This window comes from Ranitomeya variabilis, chromosome 6, assembly GCF_051348905.1.
Source record: "Ranitomeya variabilis isolate aRanVar5 chromosome 6, aRanVar5.hap1, whole genome shotgun sequence".
In the NCBI taxonomy this organism is placed as follows: domain Eukaryota; kingdom Metazoa; phylum Chordata; class Amphibia; order Anura; family Dendrobatidae; genus Ranitomeya; species Ranitomeya variabilis.
The window spans coordinates 39332415-39355700 of record NC_135237.1 but is presented as its reverse complement, the minus strand read 5'-3'; the positions used below and the strand labels follow the sequence as shown (position 1 = coordinate 39355700).

At 45.7% G+C, this 23286-nt stretch overlaps 1 protein-coding gene across 7 annotated transcripts in view; it reads right to left on the bottom strand.

Moving 5' to 3' along the window:
* ADAM22 (ADAM metallopeptidase domain 22) overlaps positions 1–23286 on the bottom strand; it is a 329143-nt gene that overhangs the window by 50428 nt on the left and 255429 nt on the right. For all 7 annotated transcript variants that reach the window (XM_077268285.1, XM_077268287.1, XM_077268289.1 and 4 more), the window contains exons 19-23: positions 10709–10759; positions 9051–9114; positions 8183–8288; positions 7362–7481; positions 3028–3193 (exon numbers count right to left, since the gene is read on the bottom strand). In XM_077268285.1, the coding sequence (XP_077124400.1) occupies positions 3028–3193; positions 7362–7481; positions 8183–8288; positions 9051–9114; positions 10709–10759 (507 nt within the window). The remainder of the gene's footprint in view (positions 1–3027; positions 3194–7361; positions 7482–8182; positions 8289–9050; positions 9115–10708; positions 10760–23286) is intronic.

Here is a 23286-nt window from a genome sequence, read left to right as displayed (position 1 = left end):
CTTCCGCTATCTCCGGGCATGTCCGTTATCTGGGTGATATGTGATCGCTTCTCCAAGATGGTCCATTTGGTTCCTTTGCCTAAGCTGCCTTCCTCTTCCGATCTGGTTCCTGTGTTTTTCCAGAACGTGGTTCGTTTGCACGGCATCCCTGAGAATATTGTGTCAGACAGAGGATCCCAGTTCGTTTCCAGGTTCTGGCGATCCTTTTGTAGTAGGATGGGCATTGATTTGTCGTTTTCGTCTGCTTTCCATCCTCAGACTAATGGACAGACGGAGCGAACCAATCAGACTTTGGAGGCTTATTTGAGGTGTTTTGTCTCTGCTGATCAGGACGATTGGGTGACATTCTTGCCGTTGGCTGAGTTTGCCCTTAATAATCGGGCTAGTTCCGCCACCTTGGTTTCGCCTTTTTTCTGCAACTCTGGTTTCCATCCTCGCTTTTCTTCGGGTCATGTGGAGCCTTCTGACTGTCCTGGGGTGGATTCTGTGGTGGATAGGTTGCAGCGGATCTGGAATCATGTGGTGGACAACTTGAAGTTGTCACAGGAGAAGGCTCAGCGCTTTGCCAACCGCCGCCGCGGTGTGGGTCCCCGACTACGCGTTGGGGATTTGGTGTGGCTTTCTTCCCGCTTTGTTCCTATGAAGGTCTCCTCTCCCAAATTTAAACCTCGTTTTATTGGGCCTTACAAGATATTGGAAATCCTTAATCCTGTATCTTTTCGTCTGGATCTTCCTGTGTCGTTTGCTATTCACAATGTATTTCATAGGTCCTTGTTGCGGCGGTACATTGTGCCTGTAGTTCCTTCTGCTGAGCCTCCTGCTCCGGTGTTGGTTGAGGGCGAGTTGGAGTACGTGGTGGAGAAGATCTTGGATTCTCGCCTCTCCAGGCGGAGGCTTCAGTACCTGGTCAAGTGGAAGGGCTATGGTCAGGAGGATAATTCCTGGGTGGTCGCCTCTGATGTTCATGCGGCCGATTTAGTTCGTGCCTTTCATGCCGCTCATCCTGATCGCCCTGGTGGTCGTGGTGAGGGTTCGGTGACCCCTCACTAAGGGGGGGGTACTGTTGTGAATTTGCTTTTTGCTCCCTCTAGTGGTTACTAGTTTTTTGACTCTGGTTTTTCTGTCATTCCTTTTATCCGCACCTGGGTCGTTAGTTAGGGGTGTTGCTATATAAGCTCCCTGGACCTTCAGTTCAATGCCTGGCAACGTAGTTATCAGAGCTAGTCTGCTGTGCTCTTGTCTACTGATCCTGGTTCCAGTTATATCAGCTAAGTCTGCCTTTTGCTTTTTGCTATTTGTTTTGGTTTTGTATTTTTGTCCAGCTTGTTCCAAATCTATATCCTGACCTTTGCTGGAAGCTCTAGGGGCTAGTGTTCTCCCCCCGGACCGTTAGACGGTTCGGGGGTTCTTGAATTTCCAGTGTGGATTTTGATAGGGTTTTTGTTGACCATATAAGTTACCTTTCTTTATTCTGATCAATTAGCAGGCTTTTTTTGAAAAAATGTTACACTTAAAACATAACTTTTACTTGGTTCCTTTGTTTTAAAAAACTAATTACAAACAGTGTCACATAAAGTGCAGGTGCTAACATACATAACATAACATATATAACTTATGACCTTAAAAATGGGAGGCATAAAGAGAGCAGGGAAGCACGAAGCGGATCCATGAGAGGACCGTAAAGGCATCCTAAGGCCACTCATTCTGCAAGTATCCTGCAATCGTAATAACGAGCAGCACAAGCAGATGAGTATATTGGGAATGGGTGGGTTTGTTTTGCAAAACTGAGCAGGGATCTGCCAATACGCGCACCTAGAGGAAATATATGTGGTACAAATGGTGTGAATAGTAAAGCAGTCCCAGCTATGCACATATTCAACTCACCCAACACGTTAGCAGATAAGGTCCCTAGCAGTTATATGTGGTGACTGATATGAATTACATACTGCTAGAGGAGGAACCATTATTCACTATATCCTAGACCCCTCGCATGAAAGTATCACGATAGGTAGTCTCAAGCACACAGGAGAATATGGTGGATTTTGTTGATGGAGGAACATCATAACATAAGTAACCAGGAGAGTGCAATAAGGGATTGATTATTTCCTATCTAAAATATGATACATTAACCCTTAGAGGAGCTAGGACAGTGACGTTCCTTTTTAAGGTCATAAGTTATATATGTTATGTTATGTATGTTAGCACCTGCACTTTATGTGACACTGTTTGTAATTAGTTTTTTAAAACAAAGGAACCAAGTAAAAGTTATGTTTTAAGTGTAACATTTTTTCAAAAAAAGCCTGCTAATTGATTGCTATATACCCAGAGGTTTTTTTCTCATATTGTATATATAGAAGCCAAGCTGTTAATACTTTCTTTATTCTGCTATCAGTAAGCGGGCCTCTCTGTGCTAAACCTGGTTCATTTCTGTGTTTGTCATTTCCTCTTACCTCACCGTCATTATTTGTGGGGGGCTTCTATCCAGCTTTGGGGTCCCCTTCTCTGGAGGCAAGAAAGGTCTTTGTTTTCCTCTACTAGGGGTAGCTAGATTCTCCGGCTGGCGCGTGTCATCTAGAATCAACGTAGGAATGATCCCCGGCTACTTCTAGTGTTGGCGTTAGGAGTAGATATATGGTCAACCCAGTTACCACTGCCCTATGAGCTGGATTTTTGTATTCTGCAGACTTCCACGTTCCTCTGAGACCCTCGCCATTGGGGTCATAACACCATCCTCCTCTACCAGCTGTAATTATAGTCCCCAGTAAGTTCACTAGTCAGTTATCTCCTAAGGCAGCTGTAAATGTAGTCCCTACTATGTTACCCAGTCTCCTTTCCTCTCTGATAACTGGAAATATAAGCCACAAGTTCCCCAGTCAGTCTCCTTCCCTCCCTGGCAGCTCATTTATGTATACATTAGGGGAAAGCATTTAATTCCGTCTTTTAATTATTAAATATTACATTTCGAAACCTTCCTTTGGTGCTTCACCAGTAAAGGGATGTGAAGTAATTAGGCATCTGTCTACTTACTCCATGCCCAGAACAGATCTTTTTTGAGGTGCCAAAACATGAGCTGAAATTAAAGTGATCCACAGGAAGACATCGATGATCAAGGCACATCATTTGCTCTCCGCACGGTGTGCCATCTTCTACATATCCAAGATCAGTTTCCTCGTCCAGCTTTACGTGACCACCGCTGAGAAGATGGAGTTATAAGCAGTTACGTTATTCGATGTTACATCAGTAAATCTAGGATTTCCTATAGGTTTAGAAGGCCCTCGCCTATGGCGGCTTTGTAATAAATGGCGGTGGGCTTCACTCCATGCATATCTACTTTGTATGTGATGTAGTCCTTTGCTTTTGGACTGCACCTTCTTTAGTATAATATAAGGTACAGTACAGACCAAAAGTTTGGACACACCTTCTCATTTAAAGATTTTTCTGTATTTTCATGACTATGAAAATTGTACATTCATACTGAAGGCATCAAAACTATGAATTAACACATGTGTAATTATATACTTAACAAAAAAGTGTGAAACAACTGAAATTATGTCTTATATTCTAGGTTCTTCAAAGTAGCCACCTTTTGCTTTGATGACTGCTTTGCACACTCTTGGCATTCTCTTGATGATCTTCAAGAGGTAGTCACCGGGAATGGTTTTCACTTCACAGGTGTGCCCTGTCAGGTTTAATAAGTGGGATTTATTGCCTTATAAATGGGGTTGGGACCATCAGTTGTGTTGTGCAGAAGTCTGGTGGATACACAGCTGATAGTACTACTGAATAGACTGTTAGAATTTGTATTAAGGCAAGAAAAAAGCAGCTAAGTAAAGAAAAACGAGTGGCCATCATTACTTTAAGAAATGAAGGTCAGTCAGTCTGAAAAATTGGGAAAACTTTGAAAGTGTCCCCAAGTGCAGTGGCAAAAACCATCAAGCGCTACAAAGAAACTGGCTCACATGAGGACCGCCCCAGGAAAGGAAGACCAAGAGTCCCCTCTGCTTCTGAGGATAAGTTTATCCGAGTCACCAGCCTCAGAAATCGCAGGTTAACAGCAGCTCAGATTAGAGACCAGGTCAATGCCACACAGAGTTCTAGCAGCAGACACATCTCTACAACAACTGTTAAGAGGAGACTGTGCAGCAGGCCTTCATGGTAAAATAGCTGCTAGGAAACCACTGCTAAGGACAGGCAACAAGCAGAAGAGACTTGTTTGGGCTAAAGAACACAAGGAATGGATCCTGTGTTATCTACTGTATATAGAGGTGTTATAAGTCATTGTACAGGAGGAGGAGGTGAGCTGTGACATCACCTATTGTGAATGGTGGATCCTGTGTTATCTACTGTATATAGAGGTGTTATCAGTCATTGTACAGAAGGAGTAGGTGAGCTGTGACATCATCTATTGTGAATGATGGATCCTGTGTTATCTACTGTATATAGAGGCGTTATCAGTCACTGTACAGGAGGAGGAGGTGAGCTGTGACATCGCCTATTGTGAATGGTGGATCCTGTGTTATCTACTGTATATAGAGGTGTTATCAGTCATTGTACAGGAGGAGGAGGTGAGCTGTGACATCACCTATTGTGAATGATGGATCCTGTGTTATCTACTGTATATAGAGGTGTTATCAGTCACTGTACAGGAGGAGGAGGTGAGCTGTGACATCACCTATTGTGAATGGTGGATCCTGTGTTATCTACTGTATATAGAGGTGTTATCAGTCATTGTACAGGAGGAGGAGGAGATGAGCTGTGACATCACCTATTGTGAATGGTGTATCCTGTGTTATCTACTGTATATAGAGGTGTTATCAGTCATTATACAGGAGGAGGAGGTGAGCTGTGACATTACCTATTGTGAATGATGGATCCTGTGTTATCTACTGTATATAGAGGCGTTATCAGTCACTGTACAGGAGGAGGAGGTGAGCTGTGACATCCCCTATTGTGAATGGTGGATCCTGTGTTATCTACTGTATATAGAGGTGTTATCAGTCATTGTACAGGAGGAGGAGGTGAGCTGTGACATTACCTATTGTGAATGGTGGATCCTGTGTTATCTATTGTATATAGAGTATTTGTAATTATAATCCTGTCTGTGATGATATAATGAGATGGCCTCTGAGAAGTGACTTTTACAGACAGTGTTAGTATGATATCAACGACCAAGGTAAAAACTGCAAGATTTCACGATTACAGTGGAGAAAAAAAGTATTTAGTCAGCCACCAATTGTGCAAGTTCTCCCACCTAAAAAGAAGCCTGAACTTGGTCCACACCCCAAATGAAGTTTCTGAGGCTGGGATAAAAGTTATGAAATAAAAAAATATGAAATATCATCTTTGAATGCGAGTCCTGGGAAGCGCTGCCATTCATGGGCTGGATGTGCTTTTCTTGAATTACTCATCCTGTGTGAGCCTTACTCTGGCTCTTTCACTTGGATCCACCCGAGGCAAGCTGCAAGCCCTGTATATTGAAAAGTATCTCAGAGGGAATTCTGAGGATACATAATCTAAAGCCATTTCAGTCTTTTATCAGGTGAGTGCATAAAATTGTGCACCCTTTAAAGACTATAATATTGTGTTTACGCACTTAGGGCGCCGCGATTTGTCTGTTCTTCTCTCCCAAACAGGGTTTTTTTGTACACCTAAAAAGATGAGAGAGGCCTGTAATTGACATCATAGGTAGACCACAACTATGAGAGTCAAAATGAGAAAACAAATCCAGAAAATCACCTTGTCTGATTTGGCAAGATTTATTTTGCAAATTATGGAGGAAAATAAGTATTTGATCATTAACAAACGTTCATCTCAATATTTTGTTATATATTCCTTTGTGTAAGTCACCACAAGGTTGCCACACACTGTTGTTGGTATGTTGGCCCATTCCTCCATGCAGATCTCCTCTAGAGCAGTGATGTTTTGGGCCTGTCACTGTGCAACATGGACTTTCAACTCCCTTCAAAGGTTTTCTATGGGGTTGAGATCTGGAGACTGGCTAGGCCACTCCAGGACCTTCATATGCTTCTTACAAAGCCACTCCTTCGTTGCCCTGGCGGTGTGCGTGGGATCATTATCATGCTGAAAGACCCATGCACGTTTCATCTCCAATGCCCTTGCTGATGGAAGGAGGTTTGCACTCAAAATCTCACGATACATGGCCCCATTCATTCTTTCATGTAAACGGATCAGTCGTCCTGGTCCCTTTGCAGAGAAACAGCCCCAAAGCATGATGTTGCCACCCCCATGCTTCACAGTAGGTATGGTGTTCTGTAGATGCAACTCAGCATTCTGTCTCCTCTAAACACGATGAGTTTTTTTTCTACCAAACAGTTCTACTTTGGTATCATCAGACCATATGACATTCTCCTAATACTCTTCTGGATAATCCAAATGCTCTCTACCAAACTTTAGACGGGCTCGGACATGTACTGGCTTAAGCAGGGGGACATGTCTGGCACTGCAGGATCTCAGTCCCTGGTGGCGTAGTGTTTTACTGATGGTGGCCTTTGTTACGGTGGTCCCAGCTCTATGCAGGTCATTCACTAGGTCCCCTCGTGTGGTTCTGGGATTTTTGCTCACCGTTCTCGTGATCATTTTGATCCCACAGGGTGAGATCTTGCCTGGAGCCCCAGATCCAGGGAGATTATCAGAGGTCTTGTATGTCTTCCATTTTCTTATTATTGCTCCCACAGTTGATTTCATCACACCAAGATTCTTGCCTATTGCAGATTCAGTCTTCCCAGCCTGGTGCAGGGCTACAATTTTGTTTCTGGTGTCCTTCGACAGTTCTTTGGTCTTCACCATAGTGGAGTTTGGAGTCAGACTGTTTGAGGGTGTGCACAGGTGTCTTTTATACTGATAACAAGTTCAGGCAGGAGCCATTACTACAGGTAATGAGTGGAGGACAGAGGAGCCTCATAAAGAAGAACTTACAGGTCTGTGAGAGCCAGAAATCTTGCATGTTTTTAGGTGACCAAATACTTATTTTCCACTATAATTTGCAAAATAAATCTTGCCAAATCAGACAAGGTGATTTTCTGGATTTGTTTTCTCATTTTGACTCTCATAGTTGTGGTCTGCCTATGATGTCAATTACAGGCCTCTCTCACCTTTTTAAGTGGGAGAACTTGCACAATTGGTGGCTGACTAAATACTTTTTCCCCCCACTGTATGTACGTATAGCTAGACTGTAACAAAAATGAGAAAATAAACACATTTTTTCCATTTTGACATAAAAGTGTATGTATGTATAATACTGGTAACACTCAGTGATAAGGGTAGTTTTGCCCTTTAAATCTGTTTTCATTTTTTTTTACCTTGTAAGCTTTTTGTGGGACGTTGACTCCCATATTATTTACCTGCAGTTTAAGAATTTTCCTTGATTTTGGACAGATGACGTAGTAATCGAGTCAAGCAGTTCTCCAAGTCTTGGCACCCCAGAAATGTTGGCGCACAAAAGATAACCACAAAGGACGTCCCTGAAAAACACAAATTGTGAGGAAATTGTGACTTACACCGGCTTAGACCTAATTCACATGTCCGTCTCATACACTCCGTGGTCCGACCGTAGGTCTACTGCTCTGAACCAACAGCCCCAGTGGTGGAACTGCAGCCTGAGCATGGACTTTATTAATCCTTATACCCATTTGCCTGTTACTTTCACACCCACATATTAAAATTGACGTCAGTGGCGAAAAATGGCAAAATTTGCTCAACAAATTTGTAGGTTTTTTTTTTTCATGCCACGTTTGAAAATGGGAAAGACGTCACGGTTGGCGATTCTGTTCTTCTCCGTCACGATATTCAGCATCAGAGATGCCCTACGACTAATTGTCCTTCCCAAACACATCATGGGATTAATATGCATGATGGCCAATCGGTAAGGATAACCTTTCAGCTGATGTCAAGGGGTCGTCCAAAGATTGACACTTATCACCGATCCACAGGATACGTGAGGAGGGGGTCTCATCACTTGGACCTCGACTGATCAGGAGAATGGCGTTCTACTCTCTGAACGTGCAGTGCAGTACCATTTAAAGGGGAAGCTCTTTACAGATTATGGGACTGATGGAAATCGCATGCGCCAATACTACGCTGGACTAAAATGTGACAAAGTATTATTCCGCATGCTCAACGCTGTACAGAACCTAAGCATGCGTACTGCAGAATTGCTCCTTACTGTTTGCTGCATTGTATCCACGTATCCTTATTGCGGCCACAGTTGCCCTTTTCGGTGCCTTCTATATTCAGCTTATCATAGCAGTATCTGTCTGCGGCTGCCGCTTCTGCAAGAAGAAATCAGTCATCTCCTGTATATTACCGTAATCCCTCATAGTATCATAAATATCTGCCTATTAGATGCCATAAAACTTGTCTCAGCTCCAAGATCTTGACTGATAGAAACTTTTTTTTTATGAAAGTGACCCTTTAATCAATTTTTACCCTCCTAACCTAACCCTTAAGTCCTTGGGTCTCTGCGATAGATGAAGGGAGGATAACACAGACTGAGGGCTCGATTCATCAAACCAATCTAGATGCATGAAAATCTTGCAAATTTTGATGCATGGCTGAACGTAGCATGACAAAAGTGTCATAAATCAAAACAGCATTGTTCTCCATGTGCTTTCTGACAATGGTGCACATCAGCTGAAATATGCCCCAAATTCATCAGCTCCTAATGAAGATGACGTGTCTTACTCCAGCGCATTCTTCATCGAGGCTGGCGCCACTTGGGGCATCCCGATTTATTATTTAGTGCAATGTATACATAGTGAGCTCCCCCTAGTGGTGGCTGCGGGCAGGTGGAAATTTTTTATTTATGTCTGTTTTTTTGGAGGGAATTTGGAGCTCTATGTTAAAAAAATATAAGTATAATTCTTCTTTGGATATATTAGGAAATTATCTCAGAATCAACACAAAGAGTTGGATCCACAGTAAAAATGGCATTGGGCCCCACAGGCAGTTTTTCTTTACACTGACATTGGCGCTTGAACCATTTTATTGAAAATTCAACACTATCAGAATAAGATAAGTCCATAAATACTTACGGTCACCCCAGATGTATTTGCACTGTCTGTCTCTGGTTTTACATATTCCACCGGTACAAAGACCCTGCCGTGATGAGAACATTTCAGGAAGAGAAAAAAAAAAGTTTAAGATAAAGTGAGCTAAAACAATACAGTATAAGAATACATGGAGTCTATGTGTATATAATACAGGATTGCAAAAATCACCACCAAGCCCTGAGGCACTATATGTATTGGGACACCCTCACTGGAACTAAGGGGTTTATGGCAACCCCTGAAAAACAAGCCCATAGTATTATCCCTCCTCCAAACTGTACAGCGGGCACAATACAGTCAGGAGGATAGAGTTCTCCTGGCATTCACCAAGCCCAGACTCCTCCTCAGATAAAAAAAGTGTGATATGTCAGCTTTACATCACTCCATCCGACGCTCAGCATTGTGCTTGGTGATGTACGGCTGCATGCAGCTCCTTGGCCATGAAGCTCCCAGCAGGGGCGTATTGTTTGTGCTGATGTTAATACCAGAGGAGGTCTGGACCCTGCAGTTATGAAGACAGCAAAATGTTGGTGACTTTTCTGCCTTCTGCTCCTCAGCACTCGGCCCCCCACTCTGTAACATTACGGGGTCTCCACTTCGTGGCTGAGTTGCTGCGGTTCCTTCCACTTATCAATAATATCACTCACAGGTGATGGGGGAAGATTCAGGAGAAAGAAATGTCATGAACAGCATGTTACACCGGTGGCTCTTATTACAGGACCGCGCTGGTATCAGTGAGCTCTGTATCACCGGCCATCCTGTCACATGTTAGTAAAGGCAGTCGACATGTTGAGGGGCCGGATGTTGTATACCGGGGGGTGAGGGGCAGAAGGTTATACAACAGGGGCAATGGGACTGGATGTTATATACTGGGGACAAAAGTTATACACTGCGGGCAAGGGGCTGGAGCTTATACACCGGTGACGAGGGGCCAGAGGTTATAAACCGAGGGGAGAGGGACAGGAGGTTATACACCGAGGGAGAGGGGTCAGAGGTTATACACCCAGGGCGAGGGGCAGGAGGTTATACACCGGGGGGTGAGGGGCCAGAGGTTATGCACTGGGGGCGAGGGGCAGGAGGTTATACACCGGGGGCTGGAGGTTATACACCAGGGGCGAGGGACAGGAGGTTATACACTGGGGGAGAAGGGCAGGAGGTTATACACAGGGGGGCGAGGGGCTGGAGGTTATACAAAGGGGCCAGAGGTTATGCACCGGGGGCGAGGGGCAGGAGGTTATACACCGGGGGCGAGGGACAGGAGGTTATACACTGGGAGAGAAGGGCAGGAGGTTATACATGGAGGGGCGAGGGGCCAGAAGTTATACAAAGGGGCCAGAGGTTATGCACCGGGGGCGAGGGGAAGGAGGTTATACACCAGGGACGAGGGACAGGAGGTTATACACTGGGGGCGAGGGACAGGAGGTTATACACTGGGGGAGAAGGGCAGGAGGTTATACACGGAGGAGCGAGGGGCTGGAGGTTATACAAAGGGGCCAGAGGTTATGCACCGGCGACAGGGGCATTGGGGGCAATGAGGCTGTATGAGAAACCTGAATTCAGTGATTAAGATGTGTGTCCCAATACTTTTCTCCATAAAGTGTATGTTGCCTGGGATTTCAAAATGACTATGATAATTGAATTACCTCTCGGTTTTCACAAGGATATCCATCCAATTTGTGTATATTTGAAGGACACTAAAAATAAATACAAAGCAAACATAACATAGTATAAATACAATTCTTTCAGCTAAGAATCCCCTTTAAAACTAATATTATACTTAAATACACTTATAATAGCATATTAGCCCTTAGAATTCCAGAATCAACAATGTTGATGGCGATTAAAGGGAGGGACTGAGTGAAGATCCCTCATTAATCAGGTCACCGAGAATTCATAAGTCATGAACGATACCAGAGGCGTAGCTAGGGTTTCAGCTTAGGGGGGGCGAAATATCTGAGTGGGCCCCTAACCAGCTAACCCTGATTACAGCTTCGGTTGCGCACTTATTGTGAATATAGGGGAACCTCAGAATGTGACCCTACTGTTATTGAAAATAAATCTATATACAAAAACGAACATTGACTTTACCGCCATATTGGACCATATGCACAATAATAACGTCCCCTAAGTTCCCCCATGTACTGCTCCATTATACACAGTATTGTGAACTTAAAGCTTCCCTATACACAGTCTAAGGCTCCCACAGCTCCCCTATACACAGTATGATGATTCTATAACTCCCCTGTACACCGTATGATGTTCCCACTGCTCCCCTAGATCGTATGAGCCCAATGCTCCCCTATACACAGTATAATGCTGACTCCACTATAGAAAGTATAATGCCCCCCAGAGCTCCCTTATATACAGTGTAAAGGGCCAACAGCTCCCATATGCACAATATGCATTCACAGTTCCCTATACACAGTATGATGGGCCAGCAGCTCCCGTCAAACAGTATGATGTCCCCCACAGTTCCCCTGTACACAGTATGATAAGCCCACAGCTCCTTTATACACAGTATGATGGGCCCGCAGCTTCCTTATACACAGTATGATGGGCCCACAGCTCACTTATACACAGTATGATGGGCCAGCAGCTCCCTTATACACAGTATGATGGGCCCACAGCTCCCTTATACACAGTATGATGGGCCCGCAGCTCCCTTATACACAGTATGATGGGCCCACAGCTCCCTTATACACAGTATGATGGGCCCACAGCTTCCCTATACACAGTATGATGGGCCCACAGCTCCCTTATACACAGTATGATGGGCCTGCAGCTCCCTTATACACAGTATGATGGGCCCGCAGCTCCCTTATATATAGTATGATGGGCCCGCAGCTCCCGTATACACAGTAGTATGATGGGTCCGCAGCTCCCTTATACACAGTATGATGTGTGCACAGCTTCCTTATACACAGTATGATGGGCCCGCAGCTCCCTTATACACAGTATGATTGTCCCGCAGCTCCCGTATACACAGTATGATGGGTCCGCAGCTCCCGTATACACAGTATGATGGGTCCGCAGCTCCCTTATACACAGTATGATGTGTGCACAGCTTCCTTATACACAGTATGATGGGCCCGCAGCTCCCTTATACACAGTATGATGGGCCCACAGCTCCCTTATACACAGTATGATGGGCCCGCAGCTTCCTTATACACAGTATGATGGGCCCACAGCTCACTTATACACAGTATGATGGGCCCACAGCTCCCTTATACACAGTATGATGGGCCAGCAGCTCCCTTATACACAGTATGATGGGCCCACAGCTCCCTTATACACAGTATGATGGGCCCGCAGCTCCCTTATACACAGTATGATGGGCCCACAGCTCCCTTATACACAGTATGATGGGCCCACAGCTTCCCTATACACAGTATGATGGGCCCACAGCTCCCTTATACACAGTATGATGGGCCTGCAGCTCCCTTATACACAGTATGATGGGCCCGCAGCTCCCTTATATATAGTATGATGGGCCCGCAGTGTTGTGGATTCTGTTTGTGGGCTCCCTCTGGTGGTTACTGCTGGTACTGGGTGACTTTGGTGGGTTGCGGCCTTTGGTTTCCACCTGTCCATCAGCGGCTGGGTGTTTCCTATTTTACCTGGCCTTTCTGTCATTTCCTTGCCGGCTATCAATGTATTCAGATGTGCTCTGTTTTGTTCCTGCCTACCTGCTCCCAGATCTTTCAGGATAAGCTAAGTGCTGATTTTCAGTTGTTTGGTTTTTTGTCCAGCTTGCTTATTATGTCTCTATGCTAGCTGGTAGCTCTAGTGGACTGAGGTTCTCCCCATGTGCCATGAGTTGGCACATGGGTTCTTGTAATCTCAGGATGGTTTTTTGATTAGGGTTTTTTGCTGACCGCTCAGACCCCTTTTGTATCGTTCTGCTTTCTAGTTTACAGCGGGCCTCAATTTGCTAAAGCTATATATATCATCTCTATGTGTGTGCCTTCCTCTCATTTCACCGTCAATACATGTGGGGGGCAACTATACCTTTTGGGGTTCGTTCCTCTGGAGGCAAGTGAGGTCTTTATTTTCTCTGCAGTACTAGTTAGCTCTTAGGCTGGTGCGTGGCGTCTAGAACCAACGTAGGCACGCTCCCTGGCTATCTCTAGTTTCGTTTGTCAGGCGTAGGGCAGCGGTCAGCCCAGGTTCCATCACCCTAGAGCTCGTCCGTTATATATTTGTACCTTGCTTGTCCTGTGCTATCCCTAGCCATTGGGATTCATGACAGTATAGCCGGCCCACAAAGTGTTAATTGTTTGGGCTGAAGCAGGAGAATAAGAAGTGTTTAAGGGAATTTTTTTTTTTTTTTTTTCCCTTCAGAGTTTTGCTGCCTAGCCCTTAATTGCTGTCTAGCTGCTTCTTACCTCCTCTTAACCCTTGAATGGCTCTGATCTTAGCTGTTTAACATGGATGTCCAGAGTTTGGCTTCCAGCCTGAGTAATCTCGCGGCAAAAGTTCAAAACATACAGGATTTTGTTGTTCACACTCCCATGTCTGAACCTAGAATTCCTATTCCAGAGTTCTTCTCTGGAGATAGATCTACCTTCCTGAATTTCAGGAACAATTGTAAATTGTTTCTTTCTTTAAAATCTCGCTCCTCTGGAGACCCTGCTCAACAGGTCAGGATTGTAATATCTTTCCTGCGGGGCGACCCTCAGAATTGGGCATTTGCATTGGCACCAGGGGATCCTGCATTGCTCAGTGTGAATGCGTTTTTTCTGGCATTGGGATTGCTCTATGAGGAACCCAACCTGGAGATTCAGGCTGAAAAGGCTTTGTTAGCCCTCTCTCAGGGGCATGATGAAGCGGAAATATATTGTCAAAAATTTCGGAAATGGTCGGTGCTTACTCAGTGGAATGAGTGCGCCCTGGCTGCAAACTTCAGAAATGGTCTTTCTGAGGCCATTAAGGATATTATGGTGGGGTTCCCTACGCCTACAGGTCTGAATGAGTCTATGGCTATGGCCATACAGATTGATCGGCGTTTGCGGGAGCGCAAACCCGTGCACCAGTTGGCGGTGTCTTCTGAACAGGCACCTGAGACTATGCAATGTGATAGAATTCAGTCCAGAAGTGAACGGCAAAATTATAGGCGGAACAATGGATTGTGTTTTTATTGTGGTGATTCAGCTCATGTTATATCAGCATGCTCTAAACGCACAAAAAAGCTTGATAAATCTTTTGCCATTGGTACTCTGCAGCCTAAGTTCATTTTGTCTGTGACTCTGATTTTTTTCACTGTCTTCCATTTCCGTTGATGCCTATGTGGATTCGGGCGCTGCCCTGAGTCTTATGGATTGGTCATTTGCTAAACGCTGCGGTTTTAGTCTGGAGCCTCTGGAAGTTCCTATTCCTCTGAAGGGAATTGATTCTACACCATTGGCTATGAATAAACCGCAGTATTGGACACAAGTGACCATGCGCATGACTCCCGTTCATCAGGAGGTGATTCGCTTCCTTGTACTGTATAATTTACATGATGTACTAGTGCTGGGGCTGCCATGGCTACAAACTCATAATCCTGTCCTGGACTGGAAAACAATGTCTGTGTTAAGCTGGGGATGTCAGGGGGTTCATGATCATGCACCTCCGATTTCAATCGCTTCATCTACTCCTTCTGAGATCCCTGAGTTTTTGTCTGACTATAGGGATGTTTTTGAGGAGCCTAAGCTCAATTCGCTTCCTCCTCATAGAGATTGTGACTGTGCTATAGAATTGATTCCTGGCAGTAAGTTCCCTAAGGGTCGTTTATTTAATCTGTCACTGCCAGAGCATACTGCTATGCGGAATTATATTAAGGAGTCCTTGGAAAAGGGACATATTCATCCATCTTCGTCCCCTCTGGGAGCAGGTTTTTTTTTCGTGGCAAAAAAAGATGGTTCCCTGAGGCCTTGTATAGATTATCGCCTTCTGAATAAGATTACAGTCAAATATCAGTATCCATTACCATTATTGACTGACTTGTTTGCTCGCATTAAGGGGGCTAGGTGGTTCACTAAGATAGATCTTTGCGGTGCGTATAATCTGGTGCGGATAAAACAAGGTGATGAGTGGAAAACCGCATTTAATACGCCTGAGCGCCATTTTGAGTATTTGGTAATGCCTTTTGGACTCTCCAATGCTCCGTCAGTCTTTCAGTCCTTTATGCACAATATTTTCCGTGAATATCTGGATAAGTTTATGATTGTGTATTTGGATGATATTTTGGTGTTTTCTGATGACTGGGAGTCTCATGTTCTACAGGTCAGGAAGGTGTTTCAGGTTCTGCGGGCCAATTCTCTGTTTGTGAAGGGCTCAAAGTGTCTCTTCGGAGTCCAGAAGATTTCTTTTTTGGGGTACATTTTTTCTCCTTCTACTATTGAGATGGATCCCGTCAAGGTTCAGGCAATTTGTGACTGGACACAACCTACATCTGTTAAGAGCCTACAGAAGTTCTTGGGGTTTGCTAATTTTTATCGTCGGTTCATTGCAAATTTTTCCAGTATTGTTTAACCTTTGACTGATTTGACTAAAAAGGGTGCTGATGTTGCTAATTGGTCTCCTGCGGCTGTGGGGGCCTTTCAGGAACTTAAGCGCCGGTTTTCTTCTGCTCCTGTGTTGTGTCAACCAGATGTTTCACTTCCTTTTTAGGTTGAGGTTGATGCTTCCGAGATTGGAGCGGGGGCGGTTTTGTCACAGAGAAGTTCTGATCGCTCGGTGATGAAGCCATGTGCATTCTTCTCTAGAAAATTCTCGCCCGCCGAGCGCAATTATGATGTGGGTAATCGGGAGCTTTTGGCCATGAAGTGGGCATTTGAGGAGTGGCGTCATTGGCTTGAGGGTGCTAAACATCGTGTGGTGGTCTTGACTGATCACAAGAATCTCATTTACCTTGAGTCTGCCAGGCGTTTGAATCCTAGACAGGCTCGTTGGTCGTTGTTTTTTTCTCGTTTCAATTTCGTGGTTTCATACCTGCCAGGTTCAAAGAATGTGAAGGCAGATGCTCTTTCCAGGAGTTTTGTGCCTGACTCTCCTGGAGATTCTGGGCCTACTGGTATCCTTAGGGATGGGGTAATATTGTCCGCCGTATCCCCAGACTTGCGACGTGCATTGCAGGAGTTTCAGGTGGATAAACCGGATCGTTGTCCACCAGAAAGACTGTTTGTTCCGGATGATTGGACCAGTAGAGTCATCTCCGAGGTCCATTCTTCTGTGTTGGCTGGTCATCCTGGAATATTTGGTACTAGAGACTTGGTGGCCAGGTCTTTTTGGTGGCCTTCCTTGTCTAGGGATGTGCGTACCTTTGTGCAGTCTTGTGAAGTGTGTGCTCGAGCTAAGCCTTGCTGTTCTCGGGCCAGTGGGTTGTTGTTATCCTTGCCCATCCCGAAGAGGCCTTGGACGCACATTTCCATGGATTTTATTTCTGATCTCCCGGTTTCACAGAAAATGTCCGTTATCTGGGTTGTGTGTGACCGCTTTTCTAAGATGGTTCATTTGGTGCCCTTGCCTAAGTTGCCTTCCTCCTCTGAGTTGGTCCCTTTATTTTTTCAGAACGTGGTTCGTTTGCATGGGATTCCGGAGAATATCGTTTCTGACAGGGGATCCCAGTTTGTGTCTAGATTTTGGCGGACATTTTGTGCCAAGATGGGCATTGATTTGTCTTTCTCGTCTGCATTCCATCCTCAGACGAATGGCCAGACGGAGCGAACTAATCAGACCTTGGAAACTTATTTGAGGTGTTTTGTTTCTGCTGACCAAGATGACTGGGTTGCTTTTTTGCCACTGGCCGAATTTGCTCTTAATAATCGGGCTAGTTCTGCCACGTTGGTCTCTCCTTTTTTTTGTAATTCGGGGTTTCATCCTCGTTTTTCCTCTGGTCAGGTGGAGTCTTCGGATTGTCCTGGAGTGGACGTGGTGGTGGACAGGCTACATCAAATTTGGAATCAGGTGGTGGACAATTTGAAGTTATCTCAGGAGAAGACTCAGCAGTTTGCTAATCACCGTCGCCGCGTGGGTCCCCGACTTCTTGTTGGGGATTTGGTGTGGTTGTCTTCTCGTTTTGTCCCTATGAAGGTCTCTTCTCCTAAGTTCAAGCCTCGGTTCATCGGTCCTTATAGGATCTCGGAGATTCTTAACCCTGTATCTTTTCGTTTGGATCTCCCAGCATCGTTTGCTATTCATAATGTGTTCCATCGGTCGTTGTTGCGGAGGTATGAGGTGCCCGTTGTTCCTTCGGTTGAGCCTCCTACTCCGGTGCTGGTGGAGGGAGAATTGGAGTATGTTGTTGAGAAGATCTTGGATTCTCGTGTTTCCAGACGCAAACTCCAGTATTTGGTTAAGTGGAAGGGTTATGGTCAGGAGGATAATTCCTGGGTGGTCGCCTCCGATGTTCATGCGACTGATTTGGTCCGCGCCTTCCATAGAGCTCACCCTGATCGCCCTGGGGGTTCTCGTGAGGGTTCGGTGACCCCTCCTCAAGGGGGGGGTACTGTTGTGGATTCTGTTTGTGGGCTCCCTCTGGTGGTTACTGCTGGTACTGGGTGACTTTGGTGGGTTGCGGCCTTTGGTTTCCACCTGTCCATCAGCGGCTGGGTGTTTCCTATTTTACCTGGCCTTTCTGTCATTTCCTTGCCGGCTATCAATGTATTCAGATGTGCTCTGTTTTGTTCCTGCCTACCTGCTCCCAGATCTTTCAGGATAAGCTAAGTGCTGATTTTCAGTTGTTTGGTTTTTTGTCCAGCTTGCTTATTATGTCTCTATGCTAGCTGGTAGCTCTAGTGGACTGAGGTTCTCCCCATGTGCCATGAGTTGGCACATGGGTTCTTGTAATCTCAGGATGGTTTTTTGATTAGGGTTTTTTGCTGACCGCTCAGACCCCTTTTGTATCGTTCTGCTTTCTAGTTTACAGCGGGCCTCAGTTTGCTAAAGCTATATATATCATCTCTATGTGTGTGCCTTCCTCTCATTTCACCGTCAATACATGTGGGGGGCAACTATACCTTTTGGGGTTCGTTCCTCTGGAGGCAAGTGAGGTCTTTATTTTCTCTGCAGTACTAGTTAGCTCTTAGGCTGGTGCGTGGCGTCTAGAACCAACGTAGGCACGCTCCCTGGCTATCTCTAGTTGCGTTTGTCAGGCGTAGGGCAGCGGTCAGCCCAGGTTCCATCACCCTAGAGCTCGTCCGTTATATATTTGTACCTTGCTTGTCCTGTGCTATCCCTAGCCATTGGGATTCATGACACCGCAGCTCCCGTATACACAGTATGATGGGTCCGCAGCTCCCTTATACACAGTATGATGTGTGCACAGCTTCCTTATACACAGTATGATGGGCCCGCAGCTCCCTTATACACAGTATGATTGGCCCGCAGCTCCCGTATACACAGTATGATGGGTCCGCAGCTCCCTTATACACAGTATGATGTGTGCACAGCTTCCTTATACACAGTATGATGGGCCCGCAGCTCCCTTATACACAGTATGATTGGCCCGCAGCTCCCGTATACACAGTATGATGGGTCCGCAGCTCCCGTATACACAGTATGATGGGTCCGCAGCTCCCTTATACACAGTATGATGTGTGCACAGCTTCCTTATACACAGTATGATGGGCCCGCAGCTCCCTTATACACAGTATGATGGGCCCACAGCTCCCTTATACACAGTATGATGGGCCCGCAGCTTCCTTATACACAGTATGATGGGCCCACAGCTCACTTATACACAGTATGATGGGCCCACAGCTCCCTTATACACAGTATGATGGGCCAGCAGCTCCCTTATACACAGTATGATGGGCCCACAGCTCCCTTATACACAGTATGATGGGCCCGCAGCTCCCTTATACACAGTATGATGGGCCCACAGCTCCCTTATACACAGTATGATGGGCCCACAGCTTCCCTATACACAGTATGATGGGCCCACAGCTCCCTTATACACAGTATGATGGGCCTGCAGCTCCCTTATACACAGTATGATGGGCCCGCAGCTCCCTTATATATAGTATGATGGGCCCGCAGCTCCCGTATACACAGTATGATGGGTCCGCAGCTCCCTTATACACAGTATGATGTGTGCACAGCTTCCTTATACACAGTATGATGGGCCCGCAGCTCCCTTATACACAGTATGATTGGCCCGCAGCTCCCGTATACACAGTATGATGGGTCCGCAGCTCCCTTATACACAGTATGATGTGTGCACAGCTTCCTTATACACAGTATGATGGGCCCGCAGCTCCCTTATACACAGTATGATTGGCCCGCAGCTCCCGTATACACAGTATGATGGGTCCGCAGCTCCCTTATACACAGTATGATGTGTGCACAGCTTCCTTATACACAGTATGATGGGCCCGCAGCTCCCTTATACACAGTATGATGGGCCCGCAGCTCCCTTATACACAGTATGATTGGCCTGCAGCTCCCGTATACACAGTATGATGGGCCCGCAGCTCCCTTATACACAGTATGATGTGTGCACAGCTTCCTTATACACAGTATGATGGGCCCGCAGCTCCCTAATACACAGTATGATGGGCCCGCAGCTCCCTTATACACAGTATGATGGACTCACAGCTTCCTTATACACAGTATGATGGGCCCGCAGCTCCCTTATACACAGTATGATGTGTGCACAGCTCCCTTATACACAGTATGATGGGCCCGCAGCTCCCTTATACACAGTATGATGGACTCACAGCTCCCGTATACACAGTATGATTGGCCCACAGCTCCCTTATACACAGTATGATGGATTCCCAGCTTCCTTATACACAGTATGATTGGCCCACAGCTCCCTTATACACAGTATGATGGATTCCCAGCTTCCTTATACACAGTATGATGGGCCCGCAGCTCCCTTATACGCAGTGTGATGGGCCCGCAGATCCCTTATACACTGTCTGATGGGCCCGCAGATCCCTTATACACTGTCTGATGGGCCCGCAGCTCCCTTATACACAGTATGATGGGCCCGCAGCTCCCTTATACATAGTATAATTGGCCTGCAACTCCCGTATATACAGTATGATGGACCCGCAGCTCCCTTATACACAGTATGATGGGTGCACAGCTCCCTTATACACAGTATGATGGGCCCACAGCTCCCTTATACACAGTATGATTGGCCCGCAGCTCCCTTATACACAGTATGATGGGTGCACAGCTCCCTTATACACAGTATGATGGGCCTGCAGCTCCCTTATACACAGTATGCTGGGCCCACAGCTCCCTTATACACAGTATGATGTGTGCACAGCTCCCTTATACACAGTATCATGGGCCCGCAGCTTCCTTATACACAGTATGATGGACTCACAGCTCCCGTATACACAGTATGATTGGCCCGCAGCTCCCTTATACACAGTATGATGTGTCATGATCTCCATGGCCAGAGAACTAGCATAAGCCTCAATAGGAACAAGCTCTTGGAAGATGTAACTGTACTGACCATGAACTAAACCTACCGCATCATCTAGAAGTAGCCAGGTAGCATGTCCTACTTTTTATCCCTATATGCCCAGCGCCGGCCGGAGAACTAAATAATGCTAGCAGAGGGAAATATAAGACCTGACTCACCTCTAGAGAAATGCCCAAAAAGGAGACAGAAGCCCCCCACATATATTGGCGGTGATATGAGATGAAACAACAAACGCAGCAGGAAAATAGTTTTAGCAAATTTGAGGTCCGCTTTCTAGATAGCAGAAGACAGAAAGCATACTTTCATGGTCAGTAGAAAACCCTAACAAAACACATCCAGAAATTACTTTAGGACTCTGGCATTAACTCATAATACCAGAGTGGCAATTCCTGATCAACAAGAGCTTTCCAGACACAGTAACGAAACTGCAGCTGTGAACTGGAACCAAAATACAAAAACAAAACATGGACGAATGTCCAACTTATCTAGTAGATGTCTGGGAGCAGGAACAAGCACAGAGAGGCTTCTGATAACATTGTTGACCGGCAAGCATCTAACAGAGAAGCCAGGTTATATAGCGACACCCAGATCTAATCAGAACAGGTGAACAGGGAAGATGATGTCACAAGTTCAATTCCACCAGTAGCCACCGGGGGAGCCCAGAATCCAAATTCACAACAGTACCCCCCCCTCAAGGAGGGGGCACCGAACCCTCACCAGAACCACCAGGGCGATCAGGATGGGCCCTATGAAAGGCACGAACCAGATCAGAGGCATGAACATCAGATGCAGTGACCCAAGAATTATCCTCCTGGCCGTATCCCTTCCACTTGACCAGATACTGGAGTCTCCGTCTGGAAACACGGGAGTCTAGGATTTTTTCCACAACGTACTCCAACTCACCCTCAACCAACACCGGAGCAGGAGGCTCAACGGAAGGCACAACCGGTGCCTCATACCTGCGCAATAACGACCGATGAAAAACGTTATGAATAGAAAAGGATGCAGGGAGGTCCAAACGGAAGGAAACAGGGTTAAGAATCTCCAATATTTTATACGGACCGATGAACCGAGGCTTAAACTTAGGAGATGAGACCCTCATAGGGACAAAACGAGAAGACAACCACACCAAATCTCCAACACAAAGCCGAGGACCAACACGACGGTGACGGTTGGCAAAGCCCAAAAATTTCTGAAGACTTTTAAGAGAAGAGGGCTGCGTCCAATCACAAATAGCTTGAACCTTGACAGGATCCATCTCAATGGAAGAGGGAGAAAAAATATATCCCAAAAAGGAAATTCTCTGAACCCCAAAAACGCACTTAGAACCCTTGACACACAGAGAATTAGACCGCAAAACCTGAAAAACCCTCTTAACTTGCCGGACATGAGAGTCCCAATCATCCGAAAAAATCAGAATATCATCCAGATACACTATCATAAATTTATCCAAAAAATGGCGGAAAATATCATGCATAAAGGACTGGAAGACTGAAGGGGCATTAGAAAGACCAAAAGGCATCACCAAATACTCAAAGTGGCCCTCGGGCGTATTAAATGCGGTTTTCCACTCATCCCCCTGCCTGATCCGCACCAAATTATACGCCCCACGGAGATCAATCTTAGAGAACCACTTGGCCCCCTTTATGCGAGCAAACAAATCAGTCAGCAACGGCAATGGGTATTGATATTTAACCGTGATTTTATTCAAAAGCCGATAATCAATACATGGTCTCAAAGAGCCGTCTTTTTTTGACACAAAGAAAAAACCGGCTCCTAAGGGAGATGACGATGGACGAATATGTCCCTTTTCCAAGGACTCCTTTATATATTCTCGCATAGCAGTATGTTCAGGCACAGACAGATTAAATAAACGACCCTTTGGGTATTTACTACCCGGAATTAAATCTATAGCACAATCGCACTCCCGGTGCGGAGGTAATGAACCCAGCTTGGGTTCTTCAAAGACGTCACGATAATCAGACAGGAACTCAGGGATTTCAGAGGGAATAGATGATGAAATGGACACCAAAGGTACGTCCCCATGAGTCCCCTTACATCCCCAGCTCAACACAGACATAGCTCTCCAGTCAAGGACTGGGTTGTGAGACTGCAGCCATGGCAATCCCAGCACCAAATCATCATGTAGATTATACAGCACCAGAAAACGAATAGTCTCCTGGTGATCCGGATTAATACACATAGTCACTTGTGTCCAGTATTGTGGTTTATTATTAGCCAATGGGGTGGAGTCAATCCCCTTCAGAGGAATAAGAGTCTCCAAAGGCTCTAAATCATACCCACAACGATTGGCAAAGGACCAATCCATAAGACTCAAAGCGGCGCCAGAGTCGATATAGGCGTCCGTAGTAATAGATGACAAAGAGCAAATCAGGGTCACAGACAAAATAAATTTAGACTGTAAAGTGCCAATGGGAACGGATTTATCAAGCTTTTTAGTACGCTTAGAGCATGCTGATATAACATGAGTAGAATCCCCACAATAGAAACACAACCCATTTTTCCGTCTAAAATTCTGCCGCTCGCTTCTGGACAGAATTCTATCACACTGCATGTTTTCTGGCGTCTTCTCAGTGGACACCGCCAGATGGTGCACTGGTTTGCGCTCCCGCAGACGCCTATCGATCTGAATGGCCATTGTCATGGACTCATTCAGACTTGCAGGCACAGGGAACCCCACCATAACATCCTTAATGGCATCAGAAAGACCCTCTCTGAAAGTAGCCGCCAAGGCACACTCATTCCACTGAGTAAGCACAGACCATTTACGGAATTTTT